At 37.9% G+C, this 21,554-nt stretch overlaps 1 protein-coding gene across 8 annotated transcripts in view; it reads left to right on the top strand.

Moving 5' to 3' along the window:
• Nucleotides 1-21,554, top strand: part of LOC121317177 (centrosomal protein of 170 kDa-like) — a 102,993-nt gene that overhangs the window by 70,890 nt on the left and 10,549 nt on the right. The window contains exons 10-17 of one of the 8 annotated variants that reach the window (XM_041252831.1): nucleotides 836-979; nucleotides 6,636-6,771; nucleotides 9,877-11,616; nucleotides 12,600-12,650; nucleotides 15,460-15,694; nucleotides 17,567-17,756; nucleotides 18,761-18,925; nucleotides 19,439-19,527. In XM_041252831.1, the coding sequence (XP_041108765.1) occupies nucleotides 836-979; nucleotides 6,636-6,771; nucleotides 9,877-11,616; nucleotides 12,600-12,650; nucleotides 15,460-15,694; nucleotides 17,567-17,756; nucleotides 18,761-18,925; nucleotides 19,439-19,527 (2,750 nt within the window). Of the gene's footprint in view, nucleotides 1-835; nucleotides 980-6,635; nucleotides 6,772-9,876; nucleotides 11,617-12,599; nucleotides 12,651-15,459; nucleotides 15,695-17,545; nucleotides 17,757-18,760; nucleotides 18,926-19,438; nucleotides 19,528-21,554 lie in introns of all 8 variants that reach the window. The other 7 variants (XM_041252836.1, XM_041252832.1, XM_041252830.1 and 4 more) reach the window with 7 other exon arrangements.

Below are 21,554 nucleotides of genomic sequence, written 5' to 3'. Positions count from 1 at the left end.
TTTGTTTTACAGTAAATATTTTTAACAAAATGTACCCCATATCTAATCACACTCATATTTGTAATATTTTGTAAAAAGGAAATTCTGCCACATCTTTCTCATCCATGGCAACTCTTCTAAGAAAAATGATTTGCAAATAAACATTACTTAAAAAGGCGGTATTTTAGATGTGGGTTGAGTTATTATTATTATTATTATTATTATTATTATTATTATTATTATACATAATTTTAACATAAATCCATGATTTATATGCATCTAACCACAGCATGAGTATTTTTTACTCATCTAAATGTTTTTATAAACTAGCAAAGCGTAAAGTGAGAGGCTTGCGAACACGAAACATTATTTTGCAAGGTATTGTTACCTGTTAAGTCTGTTGTCCACATTTGCCTACATACCTTTTTGACTTGCTGGACAGATATTTTATTGATAACTATGTAAAAGTGTGCGGCAACATGTTTGCTACCACTGTCCCACACGACACGAACCTTCTCTTCTGTGTATATGGATGAGTGTGGGTGGGTCATGGGAGTAGTCCAGACATAACTGACCTGATTTCACCAAAAGCACCACATAAAAACACACTTTTTTTTTTTAGGGTTCTTTTTGAAGATCTGAATGCTGGGTTTGTATGACTGCTGCATGTATTAAATGCACTGTATTTATTTTGAAAGGGATTACAGTACCTGCTCATGACGAGACATAAGATATGTGAATATAATATAAATTTTAGACCTGCAATATAACATTGTCATTTAACCATGGATAAGCACAAATATGCTATAGATGTCTATATAATGAATGGTCTTTGTTTATGCATTCTGATTTTCAGGTGTTTGGCATAGAAGAGAGTCAGGACCATACAAGGCCAGTTGTAGCTGAACAACAAAAGGAAACCATCAAAGATTGGGCCTCTTCAGGAATGGTGGAGATGAGAAAAAGTCAGTTTGTAACTGCTGCATTCATTGACTCAGAGGTAAGGTTCATTTTACAAAGATCACAGCACTTCCCATTGCCCTTTACCTGGTTTTGAATGTGTAACACAAACTGTAATAAAATAATTAAAACAAAAAACATATTCTGTGTTATCATGGATGTTGAAGAAAATGTATCCTGGAAATCTGCATGATCAGTGGTAAGTTTTATATATATATATATAATATTTTGTGCGTGTTCTCCATCGTTCGCTATTGTTTTTTGCTTCAGTCTTTCTTTACCATGCTTACTAATTCCAGTGAGTTAATAAATTGTGACAATGAAATGTGTCAATAGTGAACAACAAACAATTCGAATTTTGAATGCTTGGTATTTGCAATAGAAAAACAGTTATGCACATTATTTTTGGAATCCAGCATTTATTTAAGTCTGTTCTGCAGAAATCATTATAAATCTGACTGTGCAATCCAGCAGTGAGTCATGTGAATTTTAAGTTTAAAACTAGTATAAAAAATAAATAAATAAACAAAAGCAAGACATTATCTACTCAAGAAAAGATACCTGTTTAAAAGCAACACAGAGAAAACCTAAAACATGGTTTTAACAGGCTTTGTTGTATTTAAAGTTTGCTGAGACATTATTGTGCTTATTATACTGTGAGTGTTCAGGAATAATATTTTTATTTAATTGTTTTAATTTTCAGATAGTTATATCATTTGTACCTTTTTTTTTTTTATTTATTGTTTAATCCCGCATAATTTTCTGTATACTTACTGTATACATTTTAAGAGACTGCTTCCCCGTTTCAATTTAAACTCCCAGTGTTGCAAGAGTTGCTTTGTTCCGTGAAATATCCAGGGAGGGTTTGACCTATATTATCAGATTCTAAGAAATTGTTTGTCCACCCTTAATTAAATTTTGAATGCTCACTACATGTTTATTTTTTATTTGTTGTGCTGTTGATGAAATTAGCCGGGACATTGTAATTCCATACTGATTAGTTAGGTTTTAATTGATGTAAAGTTAATTGATTCCAGTTTAATTTTAATGTAATAAATTAAATGCTAGAGAGGAAATACAACAAATTAATCACTTTCATTAAATACCAGAAAGGCATTAAAAATGTCAATAGATGTACTGAAACACATGCCTTTGTCCTGGAATTTTAATGTACACTTTAATGTAAAACTTTTGGTGTAGAATTTGATTATAATTTCATTCACTGATTACTCACATCCTCTGACTTCACTGATAGTTTGTATGTTCCGACTGTATAGTATGTCATTCTGAGCCCAAAATTGTCTCTTGCTACTACGTCTGTGTCAAGGAATAGGAAAGTAGCTTTGCTGAATGTAACCGAATAGACTGTCATCAAGGTCTGGTTTCTGATAAGATGCATGGAATGAAATACCATGGAAAAATCTAGTAAAGAGAAGCGGAAATACCTCAATTTGTGATGCTTGCTGCTCTCCAACCTACCTTAACATTGCTCTGGAGTGCTGCAGTCAGCACTAATCCAAACAGCTGTTTCTTCAACTTTGACCCTCACCACATGCTTGCATGGAGAGCTCAATCTGAATAATAAAACGATTGCTTTGTGTGGCTCTAAACTAGGAATAACTTTGGTATACATCCTTCTTAGTGTTTTTTTCAAGAGTAAATAAACACTCATGTGTGACAGGATGGCTTTGTGGTGACATCCCCAGACCAGGAAGCTGACACAGAGGCAGGTACTATGGTTGAAAAGCACTGGGACTATACAAAAAATCGCTGGTCACAGAGCAAAAATAAAAGCTTTAACCCTTTGCTGTCCATTTATTCAGTTCCTGTTAGGTGCATCAGGTCCAATTTATTTTAACACGCGCTGTTTATTTTACATGACTCACACACTAAATATGTACCGTACTGGTCCCTTATTTTAAATTACCTCATTCCAAACACCACACCAAACAAAGGATTTCTCTCCTCTTATATCCCATTAGTCATCAATTATTCAATAAAGGCTCCTTTTGGCAAGGATAGGAATTAACCCCCCATCCCTGCCAACTACCACCAACACACAAACTAAACATGTACATTTAAATACAACAAATCATATTAAACACCCAAAAATAATTCATTTAAGAGCAGGGCTTTTCTGCCCAAACGGCCACCTCTGCCCTCCCCTAAAACACAAACACCCTCCCTCGAGTCCCCTACTGTCCTTCTTCCATCGTTGAAGGAGGGCTGGTCCAGTCCGCCGCCTTCAAGGCAGGACCGAGCCCCAGCGAGGGACCTGGGCGCAGTAGACAAGGCGTCGGGAGCACAGGCAGGTGATCAGTCAGCTGCATCCCCAGGCGACCGTGCAGCGACATCTAGGCTGTCAGGGGGAGCGGAGCAGGAGACCAACTGTGCCTGGTGGTGCTGTGACTTGGGAGTCAGACCAAGCGACCCTAGGTCCAGACATCTAGGTCGAGTGTCTAGGAGCCCAGGTCAAGGGATCCAGCCCACAGGCGTCGGGTGGTCAGGGGTGATGGTCGGGCTGTGGTGGAAGTGGTCTCTCCCTGCCCCCTTCTCTGTAGCCGGCAGCACTTTTCTTGGGTACTGGCGAACAGACATCCCCAGGCGATGCAAGACAGGCAACCCCTGGCGGTGCAGGATAGGCAGTTCCGGGAGATGCGGGCAGCAGCGGACCCTCGGGAGGCAACGGCAGCAGCGGACCTTTGGGAGGTGTCAGCAGCAGCGGACCCTCAGGAAGCGACGGCAGCTCCAGCTTGACCTGTGCCGGTCGCAGAATACTTGACTTTCGCACCGCTCCCCTCAGCAGTATCTTCAACGATTGCTGAGGTTTGCAAGGCGGTTGCCCTCTGGTGGTGGTGGAAGTAACAGGTAATCTCCCTCTGGCGGTGGAGGTGGGAGCAGTGGGTAGTCTCCCTCTGGTGGTTGAGGCTGGAGCAGCAGGTAGTGTTCTATCGCTGGAGACTGCGATACTTCTCCCAGTGGCGGGGGACCCTCGGTCTTCCCCCTCGGGCTCCGGATGCTCAGCCTCCCCCCTCTTGAGACAGAGAGGGGGAGGCAGGTAATACGAGTGATACGAGCTAGTGCACGTTTTTATTCAAACAAAAAGTAAATCAAAAGGTTATGCAAAAAAACACTGCTCCTCTTAATAAAAATTTGATCTAAAAAAAACACTGCTCACAGAGCAAAATAAAAGCATTAAACAAAACAAAGTCTCACACACTAAATATTAACTAAATATTTAACTTTTTGTTTGTTCGCTCTTTCACATACCTTCTTCCAAACACCCACCCCAAACAAAGGATTTCTCTCCTCTTATATCCCATGTGGCTGGAGCCTAATTAATAATCAGTTATTCAATAAAGGCTCCAGCCACATTCTCGCATGTTTTTGGCAGTGATAGGAATTAACCCCATCCCTGCCAACTACCACCAACACACAAACCAAACGTACATTTAAATATAACAAATCATATTAAACACCCAAAAATAATTCATTTAAAAGCATAGTTTTTACTGCCCTGCTACACCATGTTGTTGTTATTATTATTATTTATTTTGTCATTTAGCAGCTGCTTTTATCCAAAGTGACTTAGGAACTATGCATCACAACTGCTACTACAGAGTCACTTACAATAGGACCTTGGTTTTATGTCTCATCCGAAGGACCGATGACATGATGATATTAATAAAGATTTTATGTCAATAAATTCACTTTGTTCAACAGTTTTGCAGTTAATGGAGCTCTGACATGACTTTAGTACAGTACGATAGTCACTGTAATAATCCTGCAATCATGTTTAAAACAAAAATCAGTGATTACCAGACCCAGAAGAGTGTAGCAATTCCAACTGAGCTAATTGCTTTCCAGGTGCATTTTAAGTCTTTTGTTCATGAAGTTACAATATTCAACTGTCTTTCGACCTCACTGAAGAAGAGTTCAATTCTGCAGCTGTAATGCGATCAGTTTATTGCTGTGTTCCCAGGGAAGTTGTTATCGGGTTGATGCAAGGCATTATGAAAGTTGAAGGTTTTGCCCACAGGTTACTTAGAGAATCAGAGACTGATACGGAATTTGAAATCAAGACTTGAGATCAAGACAAGATCTGACTGTTTAGTCTAGGCAAACCAGTAGTGAATGGTCAGTACTGATGGTGCTTTCTTCAACCTTGAGGAAAGACCAACTTCTTTTTTTCAGGGAGTAATTCAGGCCATAGTTTTTCTTGCCAGCCTGTCTGTAATCTGACCGTTTAAAAAGAGCAATACAAGAGAACACTGTTTTGATGTATCTGTATCTCAAATGAATTTAGTAATAGAAATCATGACGTTTCTAAAAATTTAATTAGAAGCGGGTGGTATTTTGGTTGTTTTTTAACTGTATCTTTGGCTACTACCAGGTATGCCATTAAACAATTGCCTCACGATCCTGACATAAGCACGCATTGCCATTCCATGTGATAGTGTTGTTTGGTGGTCTAATTTTCACTGGGGTAACGATCAAACTCGCTGAGTAAGTGGCACCCAGAGATGAAAGGCATAATGCTTGAATACTTAATTTTAATAATGTTTATCTATCAGAATCCATGGTGTATTCTTAAAAAAAAATAAAAAATAAATAAATAGATACATTTACTCAGCAGTAATGTTTTTCCAGCAAAATGTATAGGAACTATTTTGCAGTGGATACATTACATAAAACTTAAATTAAACTTTAAAATGTGTTTTTTTTTTTTTTTTTTCTTTATATAAAGTAAGCACAATAACCCACTCTAGGGTGTGCGGTAAGGCAGATCTTACTTCACTTCTGGGTGGTTTAAGGTGTGTGTAATGTATACAGTATCTTACCACACACTCTGTCATGGGTTATTGTTTACTGAACACATTTTTTTTTTTTTTTATCCTAATGTCTTGTATAACATTTTTGTCGTACATTTTTTACCAAGATGTAACCGGTTGAACCATGGCAATAGAAGGAAAAATGTATATTTACCGTTGCTTTTCGATAAAGGCTTGTCGTGTCAAAAAGCACAGTATTTTTTACCAGTGGTCTCCTCCCTGGAAACAAACATTGTTTCTAAAATGTTGAGATGAAACATAGTTTTGTCCGTCTCTCCTTACTTGATATGAATATATATAAGATATATATATATATATATATATATATATATATATATATATATATATATATATATATATATATATATATATATATATATATATATATATGAATGAATAACAAACTGGAATCAAATTCCCCAGCATGCACTCTTCCGTTATAAAGATAATTAGAGTATAGTAAATCATGAAATAAACATGTAACATCTACAAACAGTGGTGACATGATCAACCTAGTAGTTTCCAAGAAGATAAAACAATTAGTACTTGTAGTAAAACAGAGTACAAAGTATGTGCTGTAAACTGTTTTTATCTGTCTTTTTAAATTAAAGATTGAACATTGAAATTCTTCAGACTGATAACCGTTTTATTAACAGTTTATAAAAAGAACAGAGAAGTATTTAGTAAAAGTGATGTTCTCTATTTCTTTTATTATGCTTTGTTCTTGTTCAATAACTTTAAGCACATAGTATTGTGAAAAACAGTGGATGCTTCTGTATTCAAGCTGTTTGGCAGATTAGGAGTTAATAAGTTATTGTAGGTAGGGCTATGAAATATTGATCTGTTTGTGCTTTTGTTTCCCAGACTATTCCTGAAGGCCCTGTTTCAGTGGGCAGTCCTCGGTGGGTGTCCCAGTGGGCGAGTTTAGCTGCGAATCACTCAGGGCATGAACCTGATGACTTGAGATCAGAATCCCCATCTTTTGTTGCTCAGGAAAAAGGTACGTAAAATAATCCTTTTACATCAAATTCATTTAAAGTTAAAGACACTCAATGCTTGAATCGGTATGACATTGTGACCCTGCCTTTGTCTATGCTTTCGTATTTCACAGTATTCTTTTTAGTTGTCTTGTGCCTAAAGGCTCTGATTATTTTAGCGTCCCCTTTTAATAGCTGATACATACCAAGATACTTGTACTGTGGTAGCTAAAACCAACTGTAAAAATGTCAAAAAAATGGCGCGGTGCTCTCCGTGGTAAAGTCGTTGTGATACGCAGTTTTGTTAACCTGTGCTGCATCTTCTGCACTCTAAAGGGCGTTATCTGACTAGATATCTGAATCTCGTGAATATCAAAAGCGCAAAGCTTACATTAATTAAGAGTAAGTTGTATACTGTACTGTATTGTACTATTGCAGTAACAGCTCAAATATGCTGAAGCCTACAGTATATCAAGACGTTAAGCAATGCTTTCACTGAAAGATGCCTAATAGTAAAAAAAAAAATGTGTTGTTAAAATGGGTACGCATACCAACAGAAAGCTGAGCTATCCCGCTTCTCATCTGATGTTTAATTCTTTGTGTATTTATGTAACGCACAGTAGTTTTAAGTACACGTTCATCATTTATTTTCACTTACCATGCAGCTGTGTGCTTGTTTAAGAATGAATTAATGAATGGGTTTTGTATCAAGAGTGAAAGTCAGACAGAATTAAAATTCAGGACCACTAGTGAGTACAGCAATTACTTATTTTATATCTTACTTTGTTGATCTAGTTTAACTGTTGTATGAAACTCGTTTTGCCAGTTACACACAACTAGCAGTGACCTCGCCCCCCCATTAAAATATGAAATGTGTTGTTCCTAGAATTATTTTTGTAGCGTACTGAATCAGATGGCACAAAAACATCTGGTTTCCTCATCTAAATTGTTTCAGAAAATATGGAAAACTTATGCATGTATATTGCAAATATTTAAAATACCATAGCATAGGTGTCAGAACTTCCTGAGCCTTAGTGGTGCTGTACCTGATAGTTGTCACGTGACACACATAGGATACCAACCACAATGCTCCAAAAATTCAAACAAAATATTAAATCTCGTATTTAAAAGCATATGGTCATGTTCGACAAATCAAATACACTGGCAAATTTACAACTGTGACATTAACTTACCTATTGTTAAAGTCAGGTGTCCAAAAATGACCACATTGTCAGATTACTGGTAATATTTTTACAAAGGTGTGTCAGTAATAATCTGCATTTAACAACTGATAAGAAACACAAACTCCAAACATTATAGTACTATACTGTGAACAAACTGAGTCCTATATTTACCACATGTAAACATAATAACACCTTGCACATAAATAAATGTAAGCACTAAAATTTCAGTAAACATTTCTGAAAATATTCTAAACACAGACACTAGAAATAGAGGCCACTATTACCAACTAAACGGTACTGCTGATGGAAAATGATCAATGCACATTTTATTACAGGTTTAAAGCAGTAAATGCAGCTCTTAGCAGGACAAAATGGATTCAGTTGCAGATACAACAAAAAGATGTGTTTTTGGAATTCAGTTTTACTTTTTAAATGCTGTCACTTCACGTAACTGCCCAGTTTAAACTTGTTAAATAAAAAACAAGTGATTTAATAAAATTACTGTAGCATTAAAAAGCTAAAAAAAAAATATTTTTTTGCTAACTCCCAGTCTGTGTGCTCACTTTCTCGAGTTAATAGTATACATGTAGTACAGTACTATGGTGTTTTGACACTGATGCATATATTAACAAATACAGTATTAACAGGGCATTATAATAGCTTGAGTAGTAAATCATTGTAGTTATACCGGTAGTATAAATGCATATTTACATTGACATTATAATAAGGACGATGCAGATCACTTCAGAAGATTCTTGCTGGTCTGATTGATCATCTCCTGTGCGCTTAAAAAAGGGTGGGTGTTTTGTGGGGTATTTATATTTCTAAGCGCTTTTTGTACAGCCTGCTATAATGACTCTACCCATTTGCATGAGTGAGCACAATCGGCTCCAAATCATGTGCAGTTTAGTAACGCTCTGAAAAAATATCCTCAGCGCTTCCTGCTGTTCTATTAATGTGTCCTCAGGCCTTTTTTGCCACATGGTGGCACGACTAATGAAGTGCAGCTGATTTAATGTACAGTAATCCGTCACATATCCAACTGCTGCTGTGTGACCAGAGTAAGGACGGAGATGTAAAAAGTCAGATGAATCCTGTTTTAAATCCCATTATACATAGCTGTAACAATCACTATATTCACAGTTATTGTTTTGAGATTCAGGTTTTATTAGGGAGCTCCCCTAAATCCCTTGTTTTGAAAGATACAGGGTATTAATACTTGTGACAGAGTAGCTGTCTGCCATGTGGGTGCGTGGATTCACTGCTTTGTGACAGGCTGGAGATCGAGACGGGGGTTGAAACTGATACGCCCTGCAGGCGAACAGGATTTCTTTACATTTCCAGTTGATATGCGCACAGAGCACATACAACACAGTGTACGAAAACTTTGGTAGGATCTACAATCTCTGAAATATTCTTCAATAATAAACTTATGTCGTTTAAGAGTTTGGGTGGATATGTGATCAGCAGATACGCAATGGATTACTGTGGTCAGAAAAAACAGGATGCAAAGCTGCAACATTTTCGCATTATCTCATTGTGACAGGTAAACAGTGGCTTTTGGCTATAGGTGAGAATATGGGGGAAATACTTAACTTTGCTCCCATGTAAAGTACCATCTTCCTCTATTGCGTTTTAAAATAACTTTAAAATGTTGATTATAAAAAAAAAAAAAAAAAACCTTCAGTATATTTCAACAGGGGTGTTCTGTTACTGTGTTGGTCAGCTGAGAGACGAGAGAGACACAGAGGGTTTGAATTTGAAAATGCAGCTCAGGCGTCCGGGTTTTATTTATGTACAAGGCAGTTGTTGGTGTTTTCGTGTAACAAAGCTAGTATCTTATTCTTTTTTTGTATTACTTCTACTATGTTTAGCAATGTAAGGGTTGCACTTGGTGGCTATGTATAAATATATTAATTTGGTGCTGTGCTTTTGTACTTTCAGAAGCAGATGTCAGCGAGTCAGGAATCTCTGTGAAAAGCATAACCTCTGCCACCTCCACATCCAGCCATGGTGAACGAAAGAGAAGGACTCTTCCTCAGCTCCCGACAGAGGACAAAGTTAAGGCAAAGGCAGTAAAAGGTACTACATCCCTGGGACTGAGATCAGAGATTGGAGAGAAACAGGACACTGAACCTCAGGAGAAAGAGAAATCAAGCCGTCCATCCCACAAGGGAAGAGAGGCTGACAGGACCAGCAGGACTTCCCACAAGGCCCCCAGTGGGAGCCAGATTGTCTTACCACCTTCCCAGCAGAAGGAGAAGTCCGACAGTGCCAAGGGAACGTTGGTAGTCAAGCAAGCCATGGCTAAAATTCAACAGCAGGATCAAAGGAGCAGCCAGCCCCAGTGGGCCGCATCCAAACAGGCTCCTGGCACCAAGCCCCCTGTGAGCGCTGAGAAAAGCAGAGAGATGTCCTCAAAGCATGGGAGCTTGGTTGAGAAAACAAGCACCAACACGGATTGCAAAGATGAAGCCAAGAGGAGGAGGGCAGATAGCCCAAGAAGCCAGATTTCTAAAGTAGGTGAGAGTGAAAAGGAGTGTGGTAAGCCTTTGGTTAGACAAGGCAGCTTCACTGTTGAAAAACCCAGCACTAATGTCCCCTTGGAGCTCATCCCCAGAATCAGTAAACAGGGACGAGACAGGAGTGACTCTGTAGGCACTGATTCCAGCATGGACACCACAGTGCTTCTAAAAGACACAGAGGCTGTGATGGCCTTCCTTGAGGCCAAGCTGAGAGAAGAGAACAAGTTGGATGGTGAGACAGACTCTCCCAGTTACCACTTGGACAATTCCATCTCACCAGAGTCAGACGTGGACACGGCTAGCACCATCAGTCTGGTGACAGGGGAAACGGAGCGCAAGTCTGCCCAGAAACGGCGGACACTGAGCAGCCTCTGTAAGGAGAAGAGCACCATCAGCTCCTCTTCTCGGGACCATTCCAAGACTGCTGCCAGTGCCCGGGAGAGGCTGGAGAAGAAAACCAAAAGCCGTAACTCGGATAGCCGAAGCGAAGCACGCAGATCCACTCAAGCCAGTGCCCGGGCCAGGCAATCATCCCTGGACCTGACAGACGATGACCAAACCTTCAGTTTACCTCACTGCATGATCTCAGGCATACAATCTTCTGATAAAGAGATATACTCCGGCCGTTCACATGGCAGAGGACAGTTCACGTCCACAGACGAACTCTTACATTCCAAACTGGAAGCCAGCAAGTCTGCCAAAACCAAGGTTCTGCAGGCCTCCTCCACAGGCCCCGGCAAGCCGGCCACTTTACCCAGACCCAGGCCTACCCGTGCATCTCTCTTGCGTAAGGCACGCCTTGGGGAAACCTCAGATAATGAATTAGCGGACACTGATAAAGCATCAGTAGCCTCAGAGGTGTCCACCACCAGCTCAACATCCAAGCCTCCCTTAGGACGGAAGACCCCCTCTAGGATAGACTTGCTGGCCCAGCCAAGGAGAACCAGGCTGGGCTCACTTTCGGCACGGAGCGACTCGGAAGCCATTGTCAGTCGTAGCAGCGCCAGCTCTCGCACGCCTGACTTAGCCCTCAGAAGCAGCCTGAGGCCATCTTCCGCCACAGACGGCAAGATCGTTCCCAGGATGAGAGCTAACAGTGTCTCCAAACTGCCCGACTCCAAGTCCAAAATCTCCTTATCTGCTCATAGCTCTCCTTCGGGTAAGATTTGTTTTATTTATTTTTTCCATATAATGACCTTGCCATATGTGTTAGCCCTTTTAACTTTGATAAACATTTCTGTCTACAATATATTTTGTTGAAATATCAGTCCATTAAAAGAACATCCATAAAAACGTACACTTTCTAGTCAGCGTGCTTATGTAAAAATTAAGTTTATTTATCTATCTGTTTATTTGTATATGTATATATATTATATATATATATATATATATATATATATATATATATATATATATATATATATATATATATATATATATATATATATATATATATATATATATATATATATATATATATATATAAAGCATGTAGATTACAACAAATATTTGTTACACCCCTGCTGTTTGGTGGACCTTGGCGTTGGGAAATCTGTTGCATTTTTTACCCACTCGGACTGCTTACTAAATATTATTAGTGTCCACGAGTGGATAATTGTCAGCTATATTAATAAATTCAAATGATTTTAATGTGCAAGACGTCTCACAGGTGCAGTGGACCTCAAAATGTATATCTGTTTTCTAGGAGTAAGAAAAAACATGGGCTGGGACATTGAATTCCTTCATTTTTAAAGAACTTGTTTACTTAATGCAGTGCAGTGCACTCCAAAACCATTTGCTACCAATGCAAAATGTGTTGTATAGTTAATGTTTTACCCATAAAAATGTATTTCTACAATGATAACTAGTAAGAAGACTGGCACAACATTCTATGTGATAACTGTCTTGTCAGTTGCTATTGCAATATCCCATTTGTCATTAGTAGTAAATGAGTAACATCTGACATGCCACCACCCACTGTATGATTAGTGATTATGACTTTACCATGTCCATTTGGGGGAATGTTACAATGGTTAGGATACCTCTTTAGCATTTCAGGCAACGCTAATGACTTTTGAAAAGGTATTTTTCCCTTTTAAATGATAATGTCCACTTCATAATAAGGTTGCTTGTTCTGTACAGAGAAATCCCAGCCTACCCCAGATACTGAGGCTGCTGTAGAAGATCTAATGGGTATAGTACCGAATCAAATGGCTCCATTTCTATTGAACACTGTTTGGTTATTCTGTTTGGTGTTTTATGTTTCATAACCTTTTTTGAAGCTGTACAATGATGACTTGTCTCTCCCGAACTATTAATTTGACTAAAAAATAAATGCAGCTCTAATTTATATGTTGTTTATCTATATATATATATATATATATATATATATAGATGTATTGGTGGTTTTAATCTTGATATTCTCTTTTGGTCAACTAATCCACTCTGTTAATCACACCTGTGATATGAAATTGTACTGAAAGACAATTACAAGTAATACAAAAATGCTGCTGTTAGCCGGCTGATCAGAGAAAGAAAACCATTTCCAGACAGATTTTTGCAAAACCAATCCAGCTAACTTTATTATTGTTTTCGGTTACCTTCCAAAATGCTTGGGTGTTTTTTTCTGTCAAAATATGTATAGTAGTAACTCAACAGTACTTGTACACTTAAGTTGTACCTTCTTTCCTTTACTGTCTTCCACAACGAAATCTCTATGGTCACATCCACATTCTATACGGATTGTTGTGTGTAGGCATTTTTTTACATTTTGCCACAATTTGCAATTCTGTTTTATATCCTCCGTATTTTAACTGTAGTACAGCTTTAAATTCTGTGAACATGCCACCATTCCTAATCGTAATCGTTTTAAATCTTGCAAGTGGAGTCTCCAATAGAAATGTAGGAATGTGCTGCCACTCAGTAGTTGGGGCGGGTATGAGAAATGGGTGATCAGCGTGAATTGAGTAAAACCATTTCCACTGTTTTTCGAAAATCAGAAGCCCTAGTTATAATATACATATATTTACTTCCATGTAATTTGACAGTTCGAAAATATTTGCTTACCTGTAATTGGAAGTTAGGCAAAGTGAGTCATTTAAAATATTGACTTGGTTTTGAATTGCTGTTTGTGGTGTTTTATGGGTTGGAAGGGCTGTGGCTCTTTGACTCTCATTCTGGGATGGAAGCCGGGCTAACTAAAAATGGAGGGTTTTCTTTTTCTTTCTAATCAGTCATGCTGCGGATGGGTTCAAAAGTATATAGTGCGTTTATAGGCAAATACGTTTTTAACGATTGATTAATTGCATTTTAATAAAGTAACATTTAAAAGTAAAAAATGTTTAAAAAAAAAAAAAAGTAGCTTTGGAAATTTCTTTAGCCTTCTTCAGCTTACGTTTTAACTGTCCTAACAGCAGACACAGACTAGATACATTGTAGTTAAGTCATGAAGCCAGACAGTTTTTCAGACAAACTCGCTTTTCAATAGTTTGAAACCGTTTCAAAGAAAGACGTTGAATAAAAAGAAAAATCAACTTACTTGTGATTAAGATGATACGATAAACTTGCAGTGCTGACATGAAAGGAAAGCACCGATGAGCAAATGTTCCAGGCTGCAGTCTTTTTTCTTTATTGAGATATTGTGAGATATTGGTTATAGCTTCCAGTAAGTACCCTCTACCATTTTTCAGAATTCCTTTCTCGCATACTGTTTTTTGATACCACATTCAAGTAGACAATTAATCGATTATGTTTTTTAATTGGTCAGAGTCCACAGGTGTGATTAGTCGATGAATCGATTCCTTAACTTTTCCTGCATAGTGCCCTCTTCAGGCCTAGCAGTAGAAGTTTGCTATTACTAAATAAAGAAATAGCTATACAGCAAACCATCAACTTAACAGCTGACTGGCATATATTTGCCAACAGCTCAGCTGGTACTGTGTGCAGCCTATGCAAATGCCAGCAGATGTCTGGTTTAAAAGAGCCAATCAAATATATTGAATAGAAATGCGCCTTGTCATCATTGTATAAGCAACCACAAGCTCACATTATGGGGGCCCTAGTAGCCATGGCTAACAGACTGTTTGTTTGTCTTTTTTATTTATTTTATTTATTGAAGGGGTTTATATTTCTTTTTTTTTTTGTAAGTTAAGCTTTAGTTGTTTTGTGTTGCACATTGGGGTCATACAATAGGAAAGACTTTTTTTTAAATATTTCTCAGTGATGTGAGTATTTCTGTTTCTGAATTTCATCACTAACTTTACACACAACATAATTGAACCTCAATAGTAAAATTCCTTCAATATTTAACTGTGCCACATTCAATTGTAATATCTGTAGAATAGGAAACTAAATTGAATGTTTGCATTAACAATATTTTTTTATGCTGGATCTTTCTACTGCTGAAATATTGTCTTTTAAAACCACGACAGATCTCTACAGACTGTGTTCATTATTTTAAGTCTGAAGAAAATGTTTTAACAATGTCTGAAAGGTTAATCTTAAACTTAAAGCTGTATCATCTACATTTCCATGATGTTTAGCCATATTAGTAACCTATTTAGGTCATACTGTATTATGTGTTTTCAGATTTATATTTATTTTGCATGCTTGTTAACTAATCTAGGAAAAATGACTTTTGAAAGGACTCTCCAATGCAAGGCGAGGAAGCATATTAGCATTGAACTGTGCACTGACGTCAAAAGGCGAAGCATTGTGCACTGTACCCATGCAACACTGATAAGCTACCCAGGAAAAGGAGTCTTTTCAGAAGCAATTTTTGCTGTTATCGTTAGTCATGGCAAATAACAGCGTAAGCATAAACAACAATGGAGAATCATACAAAAAAACACATACCATAAAGGGATACTAAATAGGAAACGAATTAAATGCTACATTACATTAAATGTAAATTATATGCTTTAAGTTATTTAGTTTAAAATAATTGATAGCATATTAATAGTTTGTTTTGTTCTTTTTCTTTTTAACAACAAAAATAATTCAGCAAATGCAAGGTGGAGACGCTTACCCCCAGATTATGCCTCTACATCGGAAGATGAGTTTGGATCAAACCGCAACTCACCCAAACACAGCCGCCTGCGAGCTGGCACAGCCTTGAGAAGCACCAGGCTGCAGACCACAGCCCCTCCAGGCCCTGGAGGAGTGGTCCTGAAGCACAGAATGAGAGAGCAGGAGGAGTACATTCGCGACTGGACTGCACACAGCGAGGAGATTGCCAGGTATTCATCTTTTCTCACATACCTTTTTATACATAGCTTTATCTCAGAAAACAAGGTTTTTCATGTAAATTGGTGGTTGTTTACAATGAAACATTACAAATTACCATTGATTTTATGATCAAACTTAAAGGCGTTCCAACCAAGGCTTTGAAAAATGGTTCTGTTACCTCTTGGCAACATTCTTCTTTTTTGGCAATGGTCGCTTTGCTTGTATATTTCACTTTAATGGAGGCTAATCGCTTCCTGTGCTGTGTGTTAGAGTAACTCCAATGCTCTAACTGCAATGTGACCTGCAGCAAAGGAAGTGATTGGGTATCAAGATGCAGAAGTTTTCTTTTTGAACATATAGCATTTTATTTGTGTGTGTGTGTCTATATATAGAAAAGTGCAAGCAAAGAATTCAAATTTTAGAAAAGACCATGGCTGTGAATGTCTAGCCCCCATCTTCAAAGCCTTTTTATTTACACTTAATCCAAAAACTATATTTATATAATTAATTAATGTAATGAATGTGCACTTTTGAAGGTTCCATACCAACACAAATACAAATAATAAAAACTGAAAGGCTTTAAACATGAAGAAAGACTTTGTTTAGTTTTTTTTATAAATAATACACAAATTACATGTTTTCAATAATGATATTATTTTAATAAATGTATTTGTTTACAAAAACAGTATTAAGAGAGATGCTTTATAGGCTGGTTCATAATTGAGGAAAGATTGAACTCTGGTGACCAGTCACCCTTGAGTCACACAACTAGAGCAACAGTCACATGACAGTGGTAGCTCACAAAATAATTCTATATCGCTTACGTGTGTTGCACTTCCATTTCAAATGTGCAGTTTTGGAAGACACACATCTTGTGACCCCCCCCCCCCCCCCCCCCCCCCCCAAGTAAAACATATTTTGAAAAATAATGTATTTGTACAATTACAAATGTTAAATAAATAAATACATACATAGTTAGACATTTAAAAAAAAAACTAAAACTATTTAATTTACAAAAATGAAATATGTTGTTGTCACCAGATGGCGCTAAGATATACTTAACTATAACTTCACAGCAAATCCTGCATTACCTCTTGTGTAGCTATCCTGTCATGCAGGTCTGTAATCTGTAATGAATCACCTAGACAGTAATTTAGAAACTAAAATAAGCAGCCATTCCTTGACCTGCTAAAACATGCCCATGTCATATGGCTTTAAAAAAGATACTTTACCAGGTCAGCATGATGGACAACAAGAGTAAGCATCAGCTTTAGGAGAAGTTAGTTCAAGGTTTTGCCAGGGACCGCTTTGAAAATTATACTACCCCTGTTAAACTTGTATTCATTTCAAATTGGTATTTTTCAAATTGAAAGAAGCTCATGTTTTAGCAAACATGTGTTTTTATTTTAAACATGGTATCGTACTACGCTAGGTTAAATGAATCTCTGGTGCAAGCCACGCTTTTATACTTCCTTGCACGCCATGGGTCATTTCACCTGGAGAGTGATATTGTCCACACCCCTTCACTGGCTTCTTTCCTGGCAATATCCAGTCAGCATCATCCCCAGTTGACAAACATGCTTTCAGTCTGTAATGTGCTTTCACCCAGAAGACACTGCTGAGATGAAATGGCCCAAGAAGTGCAAGTGTACTTGTGTGCTGTAACATGCCTTTCTTTCAAAACTGCACATTTGAGACCTATGTAGCTAATGGAAGTGCAAAATGGCTAGGCTTTGTGGAATGTTTTTGTTAGCTACAATTACTTTAAGCAAAAAAAATACAATACCAAAATGTTTTTGGAGGCCAACTTACTGGCCAATTGTTGTACCCCACTGTTCCTAACCCTGTTTGATGTGTAATAGGTTATTTCCATGTGTGCGTAGGATTAGTCAAGACCTGGCCAAAGACCTGGCGACCCTCGCACGAGAGATCCATGACGTGGCAGGAGAGATCGACTCAGTGAGCTCGCCTAGCACAGCCCCCAGCACCACAGTAAGCACTGCAGCCACCACCCCAGGCTCTGCCATTGACACCAGGGAAGAGGTAGGGCAGCCTCGTGGAGGAATGCAGAAGGTCCTTTCTTTTCTTTATTCCTTGTTTTGCTTTACGTCTTGGTTTGCTTTTTGTAAATTATTACTTTTTTTGCTTCTGTATTTAAAACATTTCTGTCTCCTTTGATCTTGTATTGAATTAAAGATGCAGTTCAGCTGAATTGGTGGAAGTGGATTTGTGCAGGAAACTGCTGTCAGCAAATACGCTTAACTAATTGATCTAATTGAATGAAAATCACCTAAATCTTGATTTGGAATAGTGACTTTCAACTAAATTGGAAATGCTTTAAAAATGTTTAAATTGTTGGCTTTTTTTCAGATTCAGTACTTTTGTCCCTGTGCATTTCTTTATTTGTGATTACTCACGGTATCATTTGTTTTCCTGGATGCACACGTGTAAATGTTTACTATGGTTAATCACGTGTAGTGAAAATATGGTAAAAAATATTCACAAATACAGTAAGGAGGTTGTTGACCACTGCCTGTTGCACTATTGACTACTTCAGCTTCCACCAACTTCATAATCTGAAATTCTATACAGTACCCATTTCCTCTGAAGTAACTAACTGCTGTGCATCTTCATTTTAACACAAACTGTAACTGATGTAAGTACTGATGCCTTGTAGCCACACTTAAAACAAACCACTAACAGCTGAAAAATAGTAACTATAATGAGCTTATTCTGCAATGAAATACATTGTGTATGTGATTGAATGTGAATTAGTTTGGAATTGGTGGATTGGAAAGATAGTTAAAGCTTATGGTAATTAGAGATTTTGACCTAAATGTGATCATTTTTTTTTTAAGCATGGCTATTGCAGTTAATAACAAAAAAAAAACAAAAAACATATAACTAGACATGTGTTATAAAAGGCCAGTAAAGTTCTTAGATAAACACTGAGTTAAACCACTTCTATTGTCAATATAAGCCCCTCTTCATGTACCTTAGTAGTTTCTTACTAATTTTGTGACATTATTTTGCTGATGCAGCAGCACTATTTTACAGCTTTGGTCTCCTCTTTCTAGTTGGTGGATCGAGTGTTTGATGAAAGCCTCAACTTCAGAAAGATTCCCCCTGCTATGCAAAGCAAGGCTCCGGAGATCAATGGACGAGCTGTCGAGCTTCGTCCCCGTACAGAGGCCCCTGACCCCCAGGCAGCCATTCGGAGAAGAACCTGGAACCGGGATGAAGTGAGAACTCATTACTTTAACATTGACTAGAATGGACATCAAGGAGCGCTATTGCAGTACAGTGTATTTCACCAGCATTAAATACATACACAGTTTCTATTCATTCTGACTCACTTCTCCATATGGATAGGGGTTTTGACAGAAATGTTTTTATGAGGTAAATAAACAGTGCTTTATTATAATACTATTTTATATTCTTCTCCTTTCGGTAGGGTGGTAGATCTGTCGAAATTGTGTTCTGATAATGACATAAAAGCATGAATGACCAGTAGACTACAGTGTGTTCATTTCTGTCGTTATCAGAAAACTTCACTATTCCAACATCAACCATCGACCATCCATGTTGCATTATTCAAAATGTCAAGAGGAACCAATGGATAATTTTATGATTTATAAAATACTGTAAATGTAAATTGGTATCTACATGCTGTTAATACATTTACATATGCTCATATACATTTACATGTACATTTTTGTATGCAGATATATATTAAGGTATGTTTTACTTTGCAGGCTGTGTTGGACAGTTTATTGCTTACTTCTGTGTCTCAGCTGTCATCGAAAGTAAGACAGGCAGTGGACAAGACTGCTGGCAAAATCAGGTACTGGTTTCCTTTGTTTATTAAAACAACTTTCTAGTTTTTTAAGCAGTTTTAATTGAAAATAACTATGGGGCTGGTTCCCAAACTCCTGCTAATTAGTATTTCTTTAAAATTAAATAAATATGGCATATTTCAATCTTAATCTTTTAGTACCATAAAGTAAAGCGGTGATAAAACCCCTGGCCATCCTGACAAGAGGGGCTTCATCACAGTGTGTACATGTAAAACCGTTTTTATCTGACTCCTACCTAGGTCATCACTGCCTAATGTCAATCTTCGAATTTCATCTTCTCAGTAAAATGGAGATGACTTTGAACAAATTTTATATTCAACTTAAACGTAAAAACTCCCTTTTCACCAACACGGTTTTAAAATGAATAAAGTCTGCTTTGATTTGTAGTAAGAGATATCGGGCAGACATATTTTTCCGAGCTGGCAGCAGACATTGAGGATCATTCCAGATGTTGCAGAAAATGTGTGTAACAACAACAAACTAGATCCGAACTGACGAAGGAAGCCTTCTCTCGCGCATTCTCTCAGCAGGGTATGTTGGGAAATGGAGATCAAAATGCCCAGCTAAAAAGAAATCTGTCCGATATTTTTAAATTGAAAAACTCTTTAGTTGATTAATCGGTCCAATTTAAGCTGTTAGTCGGAGCAGCCCTGTGTGTGTGTGTGTGTATATATATATATATATATATATATATATGCATACAGTACTGTGCAAAAGTTTTAGGCAGGTGTGAAAAAATGCTGTAAAGTAAGAATGCTTTCAAAAAGAGACATGTTAATAGATTATATTTATCAATTAACAAAATGAGTGAGTGAAAAGAATAAAAAAAACTACATTAAATCAATATTTGGTGTGACCACCCTTTGCCTTCAAAACAGCATAAATTCTTCTAGATACACTTGCACACAGTTTTTGAAGGAACTCGGCAGGTAGGTTGGCCCAAACATCTTGGAGAACTAACCATAGTTCTTCTGTGGATTTAGGCAGCCTCAGTTGCTTCTCTCTCTTCATGTAATCCCAGACAGACTCAATGATGTTGAGATCAGGGCTCTTTGGAGGCCATACCATCACTTCCAGGACTCCTTGTTCTTCTTTACGCTGAAGATAGTTCTTAATGACTTTCGCTGTATGTCTGAGGTCGTTGTCATGCTGCAGAATAAATTTGGGGCCAATCAGATGCCTCCCTGATGGTATTGCATGATGGATAAGTATCTGCCTGTACTTCTCAGCATTGAGGAGACCATTAATTCTGACCAAATCCCCAACTCCATTTGCAGAAATGCAGCCTCAGACTTGCAAGGAACCTCCACCATGCTTCACTGTTGCCTGCAGACACTCATTCGTGTACCGCTCTCCAGCCCTTCAGCGAACAAACTGCCTTCTGGTACAGCCAAATATTTCAAATTTTGACTCATCAGTCCAGAGCACCTGCTCACATTTTTCTGCACCCCCGTTCCTGTGTTTTTATGCATAGTTGAGTCGCTTGGCCTTGTTGGACATCTTCGATTGCGAAGGGAAATAAGCATGATGTGTCTTTCATCTGCTCCAGTAAGTTTCCTTGGCCAACCACTGTGTCTACGGTCCTCAACGTTGCCCTTTTCTTTGTGCTTCTTCAAAAGAGCTTGGACAGCACATCTGGAAACCCCTGTCTGCCTTGAAATTTCTGCCTGGGAGAGACCTTGCTGATGCAGTATAACTACCTTGTGTCTTGTTGCTGTGCTCAGTCTTGCCATGGTGTATGACTTTTGACAGTAAACTGTCTTCAGCAACCTCACCTTGTTAGCTGAGTTTGGCTGTTCCTCACCCAGTTTTAGTCCTCCTACACCGCTGTTTCTTTTTCTGTTTTGTGTTTCAACCTACATATTGAATTGATGATCATTAGCACCTGTTTGGTATAATTGTTTAATCATACACCTGACTATATGCCTACAAAATCCCTGATTTTGTGCAAGTGTACCTAGAAGAATTGATGCTGTTTTGAAGGCAAAGGGTGGTCACACCAAATATGGATTTG

Source organism: Polyodon spathula, chromosome 6, assembly GCF_017654505.1.
Source record: "Polyodon spathula isolate WHYD16114869_AA chromosome 6, ASM1765450v1, whole genome shotgun sequence".
In the NCBI taxonomy this organism is placed as follows: domain Eukaryota; kingdom Metazoa; phylum Chordata; class Actinopteri; order Acipenseriformes; family Polyodontidae; genus Polyodon; species Polyodon spathula.
Note: the sequence above shows the minus strand (reverse complement) of the source record. Positions and strands in the feature narration are given on the sequence as shown.